This window comes from Protopterus annectens, chromosome 2.part1 (genome assembly GCF_019279795.1).
Source record: "Protopterus annectens isolate FY-2018-M chromosome 2.part1, PAN1.0, whole genome shotgun sequence".
NCBI classification, from domain to species: Eukaryota; Metazoa; Chordata; order Ceratodontiformes; family Protopteridae; genus Protopterus; species Protopterus annectens.
In genome coordinates this window covers 1,876,966,928-1,876,980,875 of record NC_056729.1, presented here as the reverse complement: position 1 = coordinate 1,876,980,875, position 13,948 = coordinate 1,876,966,928, and the positions used below count along the sequence as shown (strand labels likewise).

Here is a 13,948-nt window from a genome sequence, read left to right as displayed (position 1 = left end):
CTATCTTCTCGCTCTACCAGATTAAGGTGGGGGCTGGAGGGTGGGATGTGAGAATAAAGGAAGAGATGGACAACACACATGGAACATTATGGTGAGCACATAACTTCTTTATGTGATAGTGTCAATCTCGTCCTTATTCTCACAGTTGGGGACGGTGTCCAAAGCGCCTGACTCTCTGGTGGCTCATGGGAGAATGTTCCTCAAAACCACAGAACCAAAGGCTGCCCTACTCCTGGAGGCCAAACCTACTTTGTAATGAGTGATAAAAGTTAAGCGGATTAGCCCATGTAGCTGCAGCACAGATAGTATCTAGTGGCACTCTTGCTTGGAATGCTGCAGACATACCTATTGATCTGGTAGTATGAGCTCTGATTGGAAATGGTATCGGTTTGTTCCTACCTTTGTATACATAGGAAATGCACTGACATAGCCAGCTTGAAAAGGTAACCGTCGTAACTGGAAGGCCTTTTTGGGTGCCTGAACAGGATAAAAACAATTGGTCAGATTTCCTAAAATCAGAAGTTCTTTGCAAATAAAATCCTGATAGTCAGTTTACATCAAGCAAATGCAGGGTATATTTTCTTTTGTTTTTGACAGTTAGGGAAGAAAACTGGCACCTCAATACATTGGTTCAAATTTGATTCCAAAATTACTTTGGGGAGAAAGGTAGGATTTGTTCATAAGGACACACTGCTTTTGTGGAAAATGAAGTATGGAGGCTTTATAGAGAGAACTTGTAACTCTGAGACCCTCCTGGCTGATTATGTTGGTACTAGGAATAAGGTTTTCCAGGTCAAGAATTTTAAATCAGAAGTTGCTGAATGTTCAAAGGGAGTGGAAACTAAATGAGTAAGAATCAAATTAAGGTCCCAAGAAGGATTAGGGTTCTTGTATGGGGGTCTTAATAATAATACACCCTTCAAAAAAGCTTTGCAAAGTCTGTGTGGCATAATGGGAGAGTCACTATGGCCTATATGAAAATTTGAAATTGCAGCTAAAGAAACTCTGATAGTGAAAACAGCTGTACCCTTATGGAACAGTTCTGCAAGAAATTCCAAGATTGTACTGATTGGAGCAGAAAAGAAGTCTAATTGTCGACTCTCAGCCCAAACAGCAATCTTTTCCACTTGCTGGTGTAAATTTTTCATGTGGAGGATTTTTGAGAAGACAGATTTTTTTTTCACTGGAGAAGACAAAAGAGGAAACCTGGCAATCAAGTGAATTGGAGCAGCCAAGCTGTCAATTTGAGGTTTTTAAGGTTGGGGTGAACCATTCCTGACAGGTGTGTCAGCAGGTCCAGATTTGGATCCAGAATCCACGGTTATTCTAGAAGATGAGGCCCTAGAAAGGGGAACCAAATCTGTCGAGTCCAATACGGGGCAATGAGGATTATGGTGGTCTCCAACGAGTTTGCCTTCTGCAACAATTTGGGAATCAAGGGAATAGGAGGGAAAGTCCTGGAAGCCAATCGCAAACTAGTGCACCCCTTAATGCACCCCCCCGGAAGGATCAGGGCAAAGTAGTTGCTGCATTTGGCATTGGTTGGGGAGGCAAAAAGGTCACAGCAAGGCTGGCTCCACTTTGGGAAAATAGTATCTGCTACTTTCTAATTGAGGGACCACTTATGTGGCCAAAGAATGGCTCTGCTCAATCTGTCTGCAATTACGCTGGATTTCCCCGGGATGTGCATCGCAACTAGAAAGCAATTGGAGTTAGTCACCCATTGTCAAACTCTTAATACTTCTCAACACAGGGGGTAAGATCTGATTCTTCCTTGCTTGTTTATGTACCACACTATGAACATGTTGTCAGACTAGATTGCTATCATTCCTAGAGGAAGAGAGTCATGAAATGATTGCAACACTAGAACCACAGCTCTCATTTCTAGGACATTTATGTGCAGATGAGCCTCGTGATCTTGCCAGGTACCTTTGATTGTCTTTCCCAGATAGTGCTCCCCCCCCCCCCCAAGCTGGGAAGAGTCCGTAGTTACTGTCGCTACCAGATGGGATGGAATGAACAGTCATCCCTGACAGACTAGAGGAGAATGGATCCACCACTGGAGGTCTCTTTTGCATGTGTTTGTAATCAGAATCTTGAGAGATGTGGGAAGTTCCAGAAAAGACCACTGAGTTGATAGTAGTCATTGTAATATTCTCATGTTGAGGCGTGCAAGGGGGACGATTATTGCAACTGCCAGCATCCCCAACACTTGTAAAACTTGTTTCACTGTTGGGCGGGATTTTTGGATTAGGAGCTGAACGTGGTAGCGAATATCTTGCACTCTTTTGTGGGGACATTCTGCAATCAAAGAATTTGTGTCTAATTCTGCGCCATTGAAGCTTAAGCTTTGAGATGGCTCTAAAACGGACTTTTTGAAGTTTATCGTAATGCCTAGGGAGGTGCAAGTTTCAATGGTGTAGTTCCTGGCATGTGGCAGTAGATACCTGGTTGGGGTGGCAATGAGCTAGTCGTCTAGATAGGCAAACATTTGGAATCCTCGGTGCCTCAGGTGAGCCGCTATCACTGCAACACATTGGGTGAACACCCTGGGGGCTGTGGTGAAACCAAAGGGCAGGACTCAGAACTGATAACGACTGGCTCCCAGCCGAAAGCGTAAGTACCTTCTTGACCGTCTTACCATTAATATATGGTAGTACGCATATTGGGAGGACTATAGAGCACATCCAACGGTCTTTTTCCAGAAATGGAAGTACTGACTGCAGTGTTACCATCCGGAACTGTGTTTTTTTTTTTTTACAGATTTGTTTAAACTGTTGAGATCTAAAATGGGTCTCCAGTCCCATGTTTTCTTTGGAACTAAGAAGAATCTTGAGTAAGTTCTAGATCCTCTCTGGTCTGCGGGGACTTCTTGGATGAATCTCTTGCTTAGCAACTTTTGAACCTCTAATGTTGCTTGTTCCTGCTGACTGGGTGGAACATCTGGAACTGATTTTCTTACAGGGGCAGGGAAAATAAAGGGAATTGTATATCCTCTGGAAATGACATCCAACAACCATTTGTATGTGGTTATGTTTTGCCAGGTTGTTAGGTGCAAGGACAAACACCCCCCCCCAACTGCCTCCAGAGGTGGACAATCGGGTACTCCTTCAGGAATGTTGAAAGGGTCTGCCAAAGACAGCATCTCTGGAGCCCTGATTCTGCGCAACTCCTACGCCACAACAGCAGCATCTTCCATTATTTTTCCCCCCTCTGCCTTGGGGAGAACCTTCACCATGTGTGTCTTGGTAAGATCTTTGGGGTCTCCTGAACCACATCTTTCCACTTCCTCTCCAACCTTTGGGAAAGGGTCTGGTAGGAGCGGAAAAATGTACTCCAACAGCAGGAAGTCTTACCCTCCTTTTCACACCTGGTGAATGTCTCTTTTACTTTAGGCCCAAACATTGATGAGCCGTCAAATGGGACATTAACAAAGGAAGATCTGAAAGGTTCCACAAAGTCTCAGAGGTGCATCCAGGCCTGCCTCCTGATAGAGATGCCTGAACCCTCAGCCCTACTTGCTCCATCTGCAGCATATGATATAAGCCTCATGGAGAAGTTCACTACTGCACTGAGGGTGGTTAGCTGTGCACTGACTTTCTCCTTGACGGCATCAGCAACTGCTCCTTGGAGAGAATCTGACAACTCCTTGATCAGATCTCTCTGCAATCTAGTAAAGTGGCCAAGATAATTCAGCGATCAAAGAGAAAAAGTCGCTGAAGAAAACGCACACTTTCCATATCTATCCGTCATCCTAGAATCCTTATTAGGAAGGTAGATAGAGAACTAGTCTCAGAAAGTTCTTTCTTAGTTGCTGCCACCACAACCATGGCATCCACTGCTACACCCTTTATCCAAAACGTCTTGTCCTTTGGGGCAATGATATACGTATTTGGCCTTCTAGGAGTGGGATCTGTGGTATCCTGGGTCTCCCATGCCTTCCGAGAAAGCAGGTTTATAAGCTCATCAGAAGGCGAAGTTACCTAAGGGGGTGAAGGGCAAGATCTGTAGGACTTCAGGTAGACTGACTCTTCAGCAGAAGGAGAGGAGGGCTGCCAAACACCCCTTTGTTTCAGAATTTCCATGATGTCTCCAAATGACACCTCCTCAGTGGGTGACCATGGAGATCCTTCTGCATCATCCAAGTCTGTGTCTGCAGTAACAGACTCCTCAGGAGAGTCCAAGTGCCTCCTCTTGCAGGTTCTCTTCTCTGAGGGACTTCTTCAGAGGGGTATTCTGGAGAAGTTTCAGAAGAGATGGGGACCCCCCTGGGGGTTCCCAGAGGCCTGGATTCTTTACGGTCATGTGGAAGGAGGTGATGAGATTGAGACACCTGTGAAAGGGAAAGAAGTTCTGAAGTAGCTTGTGTAGCTGACTGTGAAGAAATCATAACTCTCTCCATAGCCTCAAAAGCAGTCTGGCTCTGCTCTGAAGAGCCCCCCCGGAACCAGCAAAAAGGTTGTTGGAACTGAAGGAGCCACCGGAGCAGCGGAGAGCTGCTCTGAGGCAGAAGTAGGATCCAAACTCATCCAGACCGATGTCCTGAGAAGCAGAGTCAGATCTGGGGAGATGCAAATCTGCTCTGAGGATTAGAGTGGAGAGTGCTGGATCCTAGAGGTCTCCTGATCTGAAGAAGCAGAGACACTCACAGCTGACATCGGATGCGAAGAACCAGAGGGTCTCAGAGCCAACACCGATACAAGCTGGATTTCAGTAGCGTTTTGCTCTGAAGCAGATGATCGGTTGGAGGAGGAATAGGAGCTCTGTGGGTTTGCTCAGACTCCTTTGGGCTCGGATCCAGCATGAGCTTAGCCAAGGCAGGCATCTTCAATAGTCTCTGCACCACCCTATCCACATCATCATCAGAGGGGGATCTGATAGAGCGAGAGCAGAGACTCTGGGACTTTGATGTAGCTAGTACACCAGGTGGTTTGGAGGTTACAGATTCCACTGATAAAGCTTTTGTAGGTTTGTTGTGAACCGTCTGATCCAACTCAGATCTGATTAAAGTTACTGAAGCAATGGTTACATTCAGAGCCGACAATTTAGGTAACTTCTTTTGACGGCTCCGAAGATTTCTCAGAAGGCCTTTTTAGTGATTTGTCTGCAGAAGAAAGAGCTTCTGGAAAAGGAGATGGGAGAAGACCTTTTGAAATAAGTTTATTTTTACGTTCTAGCAATGCCCGCTGGTTAAATCCATGGCAGATAGACCAGTCTTCCTGGAGGTGAAGTGGTCCAAGACAGTAAATGCAAAGTGAGTGAGAGTCGCTCATCGGCATCTTTTTATCACATTTAGAGCACTTTTTAAAGCCAAGTGGCTTATGCTCCTTTTCAAACAACAACTTGGGCAATAACACTACACCAGATATAACGGAGTAAGAAACACTGCTCAACTTAGAAGACAACAAGCACCAAGCACTTCAGTAAATAACTAGAAAGCTTTTTTTTTTTGTTTAAGACAACAAAAACTAGGAGTTCAAACAAGTGAAAATGAGCAATAGCACACTAGTAAACAACACACAAACAATGGGTTAAATGACAGCCCTCTGAATTTAAATAGGGCGAAAGGCGGGTAGGGATGGGAACGGCCCTCTAACTTAAATGGACCTCTAGATGAAGGGAAACAATACGTAGAAATGACTATGATATAAACAAGAGAAACAATATCAAAAATTTAGACCAGAGCTGATAGACGTCCTCCACGGAGTGCAGCAAATGAGATCTGGTTATTATCCAGCTGCATCATGAGAAGGGTACATAGCCCACAAGCTTGGTTAAAGTCCTTCAGCTAGCAAACAGGTCAAGACTGATCTGATGGATTGGATCAGACCAAACTGAGATCAAGGATGAAACTGACAACATTGCATATTGTGTTATATTGTAAATTAGCTTTTCATAGTGTGCAGTCAGGGTTATTTTAAATGAGAGATGAGTGGGAGGAGTATTATCAATAACTGCTGTATATGTTAAATGATACTACAGTAAGAAAGTACTATTTAATTATAAGGTATCCAGGGCTTCATACTGGAAAAGTAAGAGACTGAACAGAATCAAGATAATTTAATGTTGTGATCTTAGGCTGCTGGGGTAGATGCAAAAGTGTATTTATTACATTATATTTAGAATTAAGATGATTTCCCATGTTTTACTGAAATGTCCTTGGTTTACACTATAAACAAATTAAGTGAACAGGCTTGAAAAATACAATAATAAAAAGCATAAAAAATGAGTTATTTCTCGCATTTGATAGAAAATTTGCTACTTTTTTCATTAGGAAAGGCTTTCAGTGGGAGACAAGAAGGCTAAAGTAACAAGCAATTAATCATGATCACGAAGGTTCTAAACAGTGTGCCCTGTGTGAAATTTCGAAAATATTCTTTCATGCATTTGGAAAGTTACTTCCTGTTTTTTTTCTCATTACTAACCACTTTTATTTGACGACAAAGTCTGCTGGTGCAAGCAGTTAATCACAGGGAAAAAGCTCTAACTGCAACCCAGTTAATCCATGTTCAATTAGGAGGTAAAGGGGAGTTGGATTGAATGTGGCAAGAGGATTGCAGGGCATAGTCTGTCATCTCACGAGGAAATGAATGGGCCAGTGATGGCCCTCAGCCCACATGAGGAATGAATGGTCTACATAGACTGTAGGAGGTTCGTGGTTGGCCAGCAAGCAATGGATTTTTTTTTTTAAACACTAACAATCTAACAATGCATAGGCTGCCACTTCAGTCAACTATACAGTATGACTATTACAGACCATTCTACATACACTGCACAAAATCGTTGCATACGTTTGTAATAATAACACTTATAAATGAGATCATTACAATGGTAAATGTTTATGTCACACACACAAATACCTTTGCGTGAGCTTTGGTCTCAGCAAACTTGATCTTGAAGTTGAACATTTCAGGTGGAGGCTGTTGCTGGTCTTGTTGCTGTTTCTCTGCTGATGCCTCTTGCTGGCTCATTAGCTGCACGTTTACCTCCTAAAGGTGTCAGAGAAAGAGAAGATGAGTATCACAAAACAAGAAAAAAGAAAAACAAGAGACTGTACAAATAGTGACCTGAGCTATGTTAAACAAAAAGAAAAACAGATGTATTTTAAAAAATCTGAAGAAACTTGTAATCAGCTAGATTAGCAGCTCATTCGGTAACGGAACACACACTATACCTTCTAGAACCAGGTTTGTCTTCTACCATAACTTCTTACAGTGTGACCACTACCAAGTCAGTTTACCCAATAAGACATCCAATGACAGTTGTGAAAACCAGCACACCTAGATGACCTTACTCATTTAAAGTCCAAATACTTACATATACAAAACATATAGACCAGTCAAGGCACTGTGAATTATCAGGCATTACGTTTATACTTGGTACTATGTACCATGAATTCCATCTAACCATGCAGAAATAAAGAATTAAATGACAGATATGCCGCCCTAGAATACACACTCAACTACACAAATAACCTGAGAATCCTAGTTAAATTTTTTTTCTTCCACTACCTAACCTGAAAAAGGTATTTACTTCGAAGTGTCTTCCTTTTTTATTTGCTGCTTCAAAAGTTAGTTTTAATCATTCCTCATGAAGCTGACAAGAAATACATGATACATCATCCATTTCTGGACAAGAGCCATAACTACCTAAATGAAGTAATGAGCTGTGATCAAACAAAGCATGTGCTGACTTGGTCTGTTACACTAGAAATCATTGTGAGATCCATCATACCTCCGGTAATGAGTTCAGAAATAGTTATTTTTTTCAGGGGGAAATAAATTCCCCAAAATGCAAAGGTTATGAATATAGGCATTTTTCTCCTTCTAAATTCTTTTGACAGAACGTTTTCACATACCTATCCCTTGGTGCAGTTCCTCAGATTTTTTTGTCCTTTACATTTTAGGATTTCCCCCGGAATGCCAGCTATACTCACATAACTATCAATAAGAAACAGTGCACACTTGTGCCATTTTCATGGTACCCAATTTTCAAACTGTTTATCAAAGGGAACACACAACTGTTCTGTAAGATTTTACACTACTACATTACAATCTCTGATGAACTACCATGCAACTGCACTCAAAAGCTTTCAACATTAACAACAGCTTTAGTAAAGGAATGGGTATCCAAACAGTTAATTCCTTCAATGGTACCTACACTATTTTAGTTTCTGTGCATGCATCATATGTTTACCCTCAAGCGGACAGTTTCTAATACATACAATTTAGATTTTTGTGCTTAATCCCAAGCACTTTCATAAACTGCTTAATACCAGCCTTCACTACACGTCCTCAATTCTCTCCTGTTTGCACATTTAAAGCTCTGTTACAAAAACTCCTACTCAGCAAGCTTCAGTACATGAACATCCAACACACATACTCAAATGCATAACACAGTAGAGCCACAAACTCCAACGGAAAGTAGACAAACTTAGAAAAAACACACACTGTGGTGCCAAAAGCCGATAAATTAAACTTTAATAAGTTAAACCCTTTCATTCCAAATTTGTTAGGCACTTCCTCAGAACTAATCACCAATATAAAACAAACAGTATTAAAAAAAAAAAAATGGGATCATAGTTAGCCAGTGAAGTACATATTCCAATAACCCCAACTCTAATTACACTCTTAAAAATTACACCATAAAAATAACCATGTTAAAAACACATTTGATTAAAAAGCTAAAAGGATCGATGGTATTTATGCTCCTATACTGGGTACCAATATTTCAGGAACTGAGGACATTAGGATTGAACCTAAAACTCCCTTACTATATGGTGACAACAGAATTTTCACTACTACTTACACTCTTGAAAGTAAAAATATTGCTGATAATATGCAAAAGAATTGGAAACTAATATTGGTGGACACTAATTTGATTGAAAAATATTGTTGATAATATGCAAAAGAATTGGAAACTAATATTGGCGGACACTAATTTGATTGAAAAGATAGGAGACAGACCGTTTTCTGGTTTCAGGAGTGACAAATCATTTAAAACCTATTTTGGACACACTAGTAATTTTATTAAAACCAACTAAGAACCATTAGGTACTTTTAGACGTGGAAGTTGTTCATATTGTTCCAGTATTATTACAGGTGATAGTTTTAAGATCAGCGGTTGTGTACAGCAAATTACATGACATTTTTTATGTTACTCTAAAAATGTGATTTATATAAGGCCCAATGTTATCATTGCCCCGCATTTTATACAGGAAAAACTTCAATGAGACTTAAAGATTGCATATATGAACATCTACTAGATATCAGAAATAAAAAAAATGACTAATGCATTATACAAACATATTAAGTACAATAGTACACATTATTTTGTTTTTTTTTTACAAGTGGAACAGGCATAGAATGACCCTCAGGGGAGGATTATCAGTAAAAATTTAGATAAATATGAACTTCAATGGCAATTGATATTAGAAACAACAAGTGAGCCAAGGTTAAACGAAGCCTGTTCCATTACTTTTGTTAAAGCTGAATTATAATGATGCTTTTTAATAAAATGTGTTTTTAACATGATTATTTTTATGGTGTCATTTTTAAGAGTGTAATTATAATTGGGGTTATTGGAATATGTATTTCATTGGCTGACTGTGACCACATGGTATTCTTTTAAATAATATTTGTCTGTTTTATATTGCTGGTTAGCTCTGAGGAAGTTCCAAACAAATTTGGAATGAAAGTTCTTACCTTACTAAAGTTTAATTTATTGGCTTTTGGCACTACAGTGTGTGTTTTTTCTAAACTCTTAACAGTAGCAGCAAAAAGTACAGTTGTGTACACTTACCATAAATGCAGATGTTAAGAGTGTATTCACTGTTGCAGTCATCACATTTGGGTTATCTGCCTACAGGTTAGCCCTCAGTTGGCCTGAATACTAGAGTCTTGGAATTTCTGCGTTGGATGCTGTCACTCTTTCCATGATGTCAGGTCGTTGGGGGTATAAAACATGCAGCCAATGCTATTACATCAGTTTTTCTTGCCCCAGATGTCAGGAGCCCCCACAATAAGAAGAAATTACATAGTGTGGAACATCCCCAGTAGAAAGTAAATACCAATGCTATAAGATATGGGCAAACAAAAAAGAATATGTAGAAGTATAGAGAAGTCAGGGGGCTGGAGGGAGGGTAACCAGGACTGCAAAAGTGAATACACTTGAACATGTACATTTATGGTAAGTCTATACAACTGTACTAAGTTCTTCGTGTTTCACTGTTGCAGTCATCACATTTGAGTTGATTCCCAAAGCTGAGGATGTGTGGAGGCAGTCAAGAAGCATTAGGGCTGGCAAGCAGGTCCTGTAAGACTGCTGTGACAAATCCAGCTCTGGATTTAGAAAAGATTGGTAAGTGGTAATGTTTGGTGAAGGTGTGTACAGAGCTCTAGGTTGCAGCTTCCAGGATGTTCCTGGTAGGGACTCCCCTAAGAAATGCTGTAGAGGTTGATGCAGCCCTTGTGGAATGCGTTCTGATCCCCTGTGGGGTAGGTTTCCCATGATGTTTGTAGCAGAAATGGATGCAGTGTGCTAGCCATTTAGAAATGGTTTGCTTTGAAATAGCCTTGACCTCTCCCCCTGTAGCAAAGCTGACTAGCAGCTGGTCAGATTTTCTGAAAGGTTTACTCCTGTCCAGACAGAACTTAAGCTGCCTGCACACATCCAGGGAGTGCAGGATCCTTTCCCCTTTATTTTGAGGATTAGGGAAAAAGGTTGGCAAATGAATGGATTGGTTTAAAGCACACTAGATACCACCTTGAGCATAAATGATGGGTTAGTCCCGAGGGAATCCCTGTCCGCATGGAAGATAATGAAGGGTTCCACGGTCATAAGGGCCTGCAATTCAGACACTCTTCTTGCTGAAGTGATGGCTAGAAGTAAAGCTGTTTTCCAGGAGAGGAACTTAAGCATGAGTTTTTTAAATAGAAAGTTAAGGTCCCAGGCTGGAGTGGGAGCTCTTGGGGGGGGGGGTCTTAAATTTTTGGGTCCTCTCAGGAACTGTTTGACCAGAGGATGAGAGAAAAGGGGTGGCTCAGTATTATAATGAGTCGAGATGGCAAATGCATGAATCTTAATGGAAGAGAAGGATAGGCCTTTGTGAAGCATTTCTGTTAAGTAATCTAGTATATGAGGTAAGCTGGGCACAGTTGTGTCCATTCCTTGAGACTGGCTTCAAAGAACAGTATCTTTTCCACTTTTCTGAATAGGATTTTCTAGTACTAGGCCTGCTTGCCTCATGGATGACATCCAGCACCTGTTTACGGAGGGCTGCTGGTGATGAGTTCAGGGGATGAGCAATGCTTCTAGGTTCAGGGTCTGTAGCTGAGGATGCAAAAGCTGGAGTGGGTCTGAGACAAGTGTCATGGTGGCAGTACTGTCAGACTGCGCAAAAGTGGGTACCAGTGCTGGTGTGGCCAGTCTAGTGCAATCAGGATTGTCCTTGGCTTGTCCTGTTTGATCTTTAGTAGAACCTTCTAAAGGAGGGGCAGAGGGGGAAAGGCATAGATTGAGAGACTTTCCCATGTAAAGGACAGGGCATCCACTTTCCATGCTTGGCTGTGTGGAGTTCTGGTGCAATATTTGCTCAATTGATAGTTCTGAGGGGAAGCAAAGAGGTCCACCTCTGATGCCCCCCACCTGTGGAACAGAAGAATGGGTTCCCCCTGCTTGTTTATGTTCCACATAACTGTGGTGTTGTCTGTCTTTATCAATAGTTGCCCTGAAAGAATAAGGCATTTGAAGGCTAAAAGAGCATTCTGTAGAGCTAACATTTCTTTTTGATTGATATGCAGGTGCATTTGCTTTGGGCTCCATTTGCCTTGAATGCACTGTCCTGCCATGTGAGCCCCCCATGCATAGACTGATGCATCTGTTGTTAGGGTTTGGGTGGCAGGGGGTTGAGTGAAAGGGAGTCCTTCGCTGTGGTATCAGGCCTCTACCCACCAAAGGAACTTTGCCCTGAGGCAAGGAATGATATGGATCATTGTTTCCAGGTCCTGGGAATGTTGACACCATTGACTTTTTAGGTACCAATGAAGTTTCCTCATATGCAGTCTTGCATATGGAGTTAGTAGAATGCAAGAGGCCATAAACCCTAGGGCTTGCAGTATTTTTCTTGCAGATAGGTGGGTTTTGGTGGCCAGGCCAGTAGATTGAAGTAGTTGTCAAATAAGTTTGTTTTTCTGGAGTGAGGAATGCCATCTGGGAAGTTGTGTTCACGCTTGCTCCCAGGAATACAATCTGTTGGCTGGGTACCAGATGTCATTTCTTTTTGTTGATGGTGTACCCCAGAGAAGTTAGAAGTCTCTTTACAAATGTCAGGTGCTGGAGTAGCAATTCTTGACTGTCCGCCTGAATCAAGCAATCGTCCAAGTATGGGTAAATTTGAATTTTTCTCTGCCTGCAATATGCAATGGCTGGAGCTAGGCATTTTGTGAATACCCTGGGCGCAGCAGATAAGCCAAAGAGAAGTGCAGAGAACTGATCGCGCAAACAGCCTGCTCTGAAACTTAGATACTTCCTGCAAGATTCCCTTATGAGGATGTGCAGATAAGTTTCTTTCAAGTCTATGGTGGCTAGCCAGGAGTCTTTGACTAGCATAGGAAGCAGCTGTTGGAGAGTAAGCATTTTGAATCTTGGAACCACCAGGAAGGTGTTGAGAATAGACAAATCCAGGAAAGGGTGCCAAGAGTTTTCTTTTCTAGGTACCAGAAACAGTTTGGAGTAGAAACCTTGTCCCCTTTGCTCTGCTGGGACAGGTTGAATAGCCTTGACACTGAGAAGAGAAAGTACTTTCTTTTGAGCCTCTGCCCACTGGTTTGGGGGGAGGTCTGGCCATCCGCTTGGGGTTGGCAGTGAGTGGAAGTAGAATCTGTATCCCTGGGATACAATGTTCAAGATCCATCTGTCCTGGGTGATGTACTCCCAGTTTTTTGCATGCAGGGCAAGTTTTCCTCCTAAGGGTGCAAGTACTTTGGCAAGGCTTGGAAGAGTTAGGGATACATCATTGCGAGATTTTACCATAGGATGGTGGCTTCCCCTGTTTTAGAGGTGGGAGCACTCCATTGCTTAGATCTGTGCATACCCTGAGACTGTAATCTTGGTGGTCTGCTGCCCCTGGGTTTGGACTGAGAAGGTCTGGGAGGGGCTGGAAAGGACAAGTTTTTAGAAGGCCAATGCCTACTGAATCTAGGTGGCTGTACCTGCAGGAAATCTTTAACAGTTTGCACAGATTTAGTTTTTTCCTCCATCTTTTTGAGGACTACTTCTGCTTTATTGCCAAACAGGCGTTCTTGGTGTAATGGTGCATCTAGTAATTTTGCTTTGACATGGTCTGGCAAAATTTGCTCCTTAAGCCAAGCATGCCTTCTAAGAACTGACCCAGTGACAGCAGCCCTGCAAGATGCTTTTAAGGCATCAAAACCACATTACAAAGTATGTTTTCCAACTTGGTTAGCAGAATGCATTAACTCTTGTAAATCTTTATGTTCTGCACAATCGGGAATCAACACCATTTTCTGTTTAATTAGCTCCATAATATGTTGCTGATACTTTAACATATGAACCTGGCAATTTAAAGCCCTGATGGCAAGAGTGACAGATGTGTATACCTTCTTACCCCATCTGTCTAAAGCCCTAGAGTCCCTGTCCAAAGGGGTAGGGTTTTTGGCTGTTGTAGCCTTAATGCCTTTAGGTCCATGGGAAATGGTCTCTGGATCTGCAGTAGGATTCTTAAAGAGGAATTTGTGGGAGTCAGGTACTCTGTAGTACCTCTCAGGTTTCCTGGGAGTTGGAGGCAAAGTATCAGGGGTAAGGCTGAATTCCAAGAAGACATCATCTAGAACTTCCAGAACAGGAGGGATAGCTAGAGGCCTGTGGAAGTTTAAAAATTACCTGAGTCTCTTTTTGGACTGTGGATAGTCCTGGCACTCCCAGCGGA

At 42.0% G+C, this 13,948-nt stretch overlaps 1 protein-coding gene across 7 annotated transcripts in view; it reads right to left on the bottom strand.

The window, feature by feature from the left end:
- Nucleotides 1–13,948, bottom strand: part of DCTN1 (dynactin subunit 1) — a 1,835,652-nt gene that overhangs the window by 787,146 nt on the left and 1,034,558 nt on the right. For all 7 annotated transcript variants that reach the window (XM_044063298.1, XM_044063299.1, XM_044063300.1 and 4 more), the window contains one exon: nucleotides 6,861–6,989. In XM_044063298.1, the coding sequence (XP_043919233.1) occupies nucleotides 6,861–6,989 (129 nt within the window). The remainder of the gene's footprint in view (nucleotides 1–6,860; nucleotides 6,990–13,948) is intronic.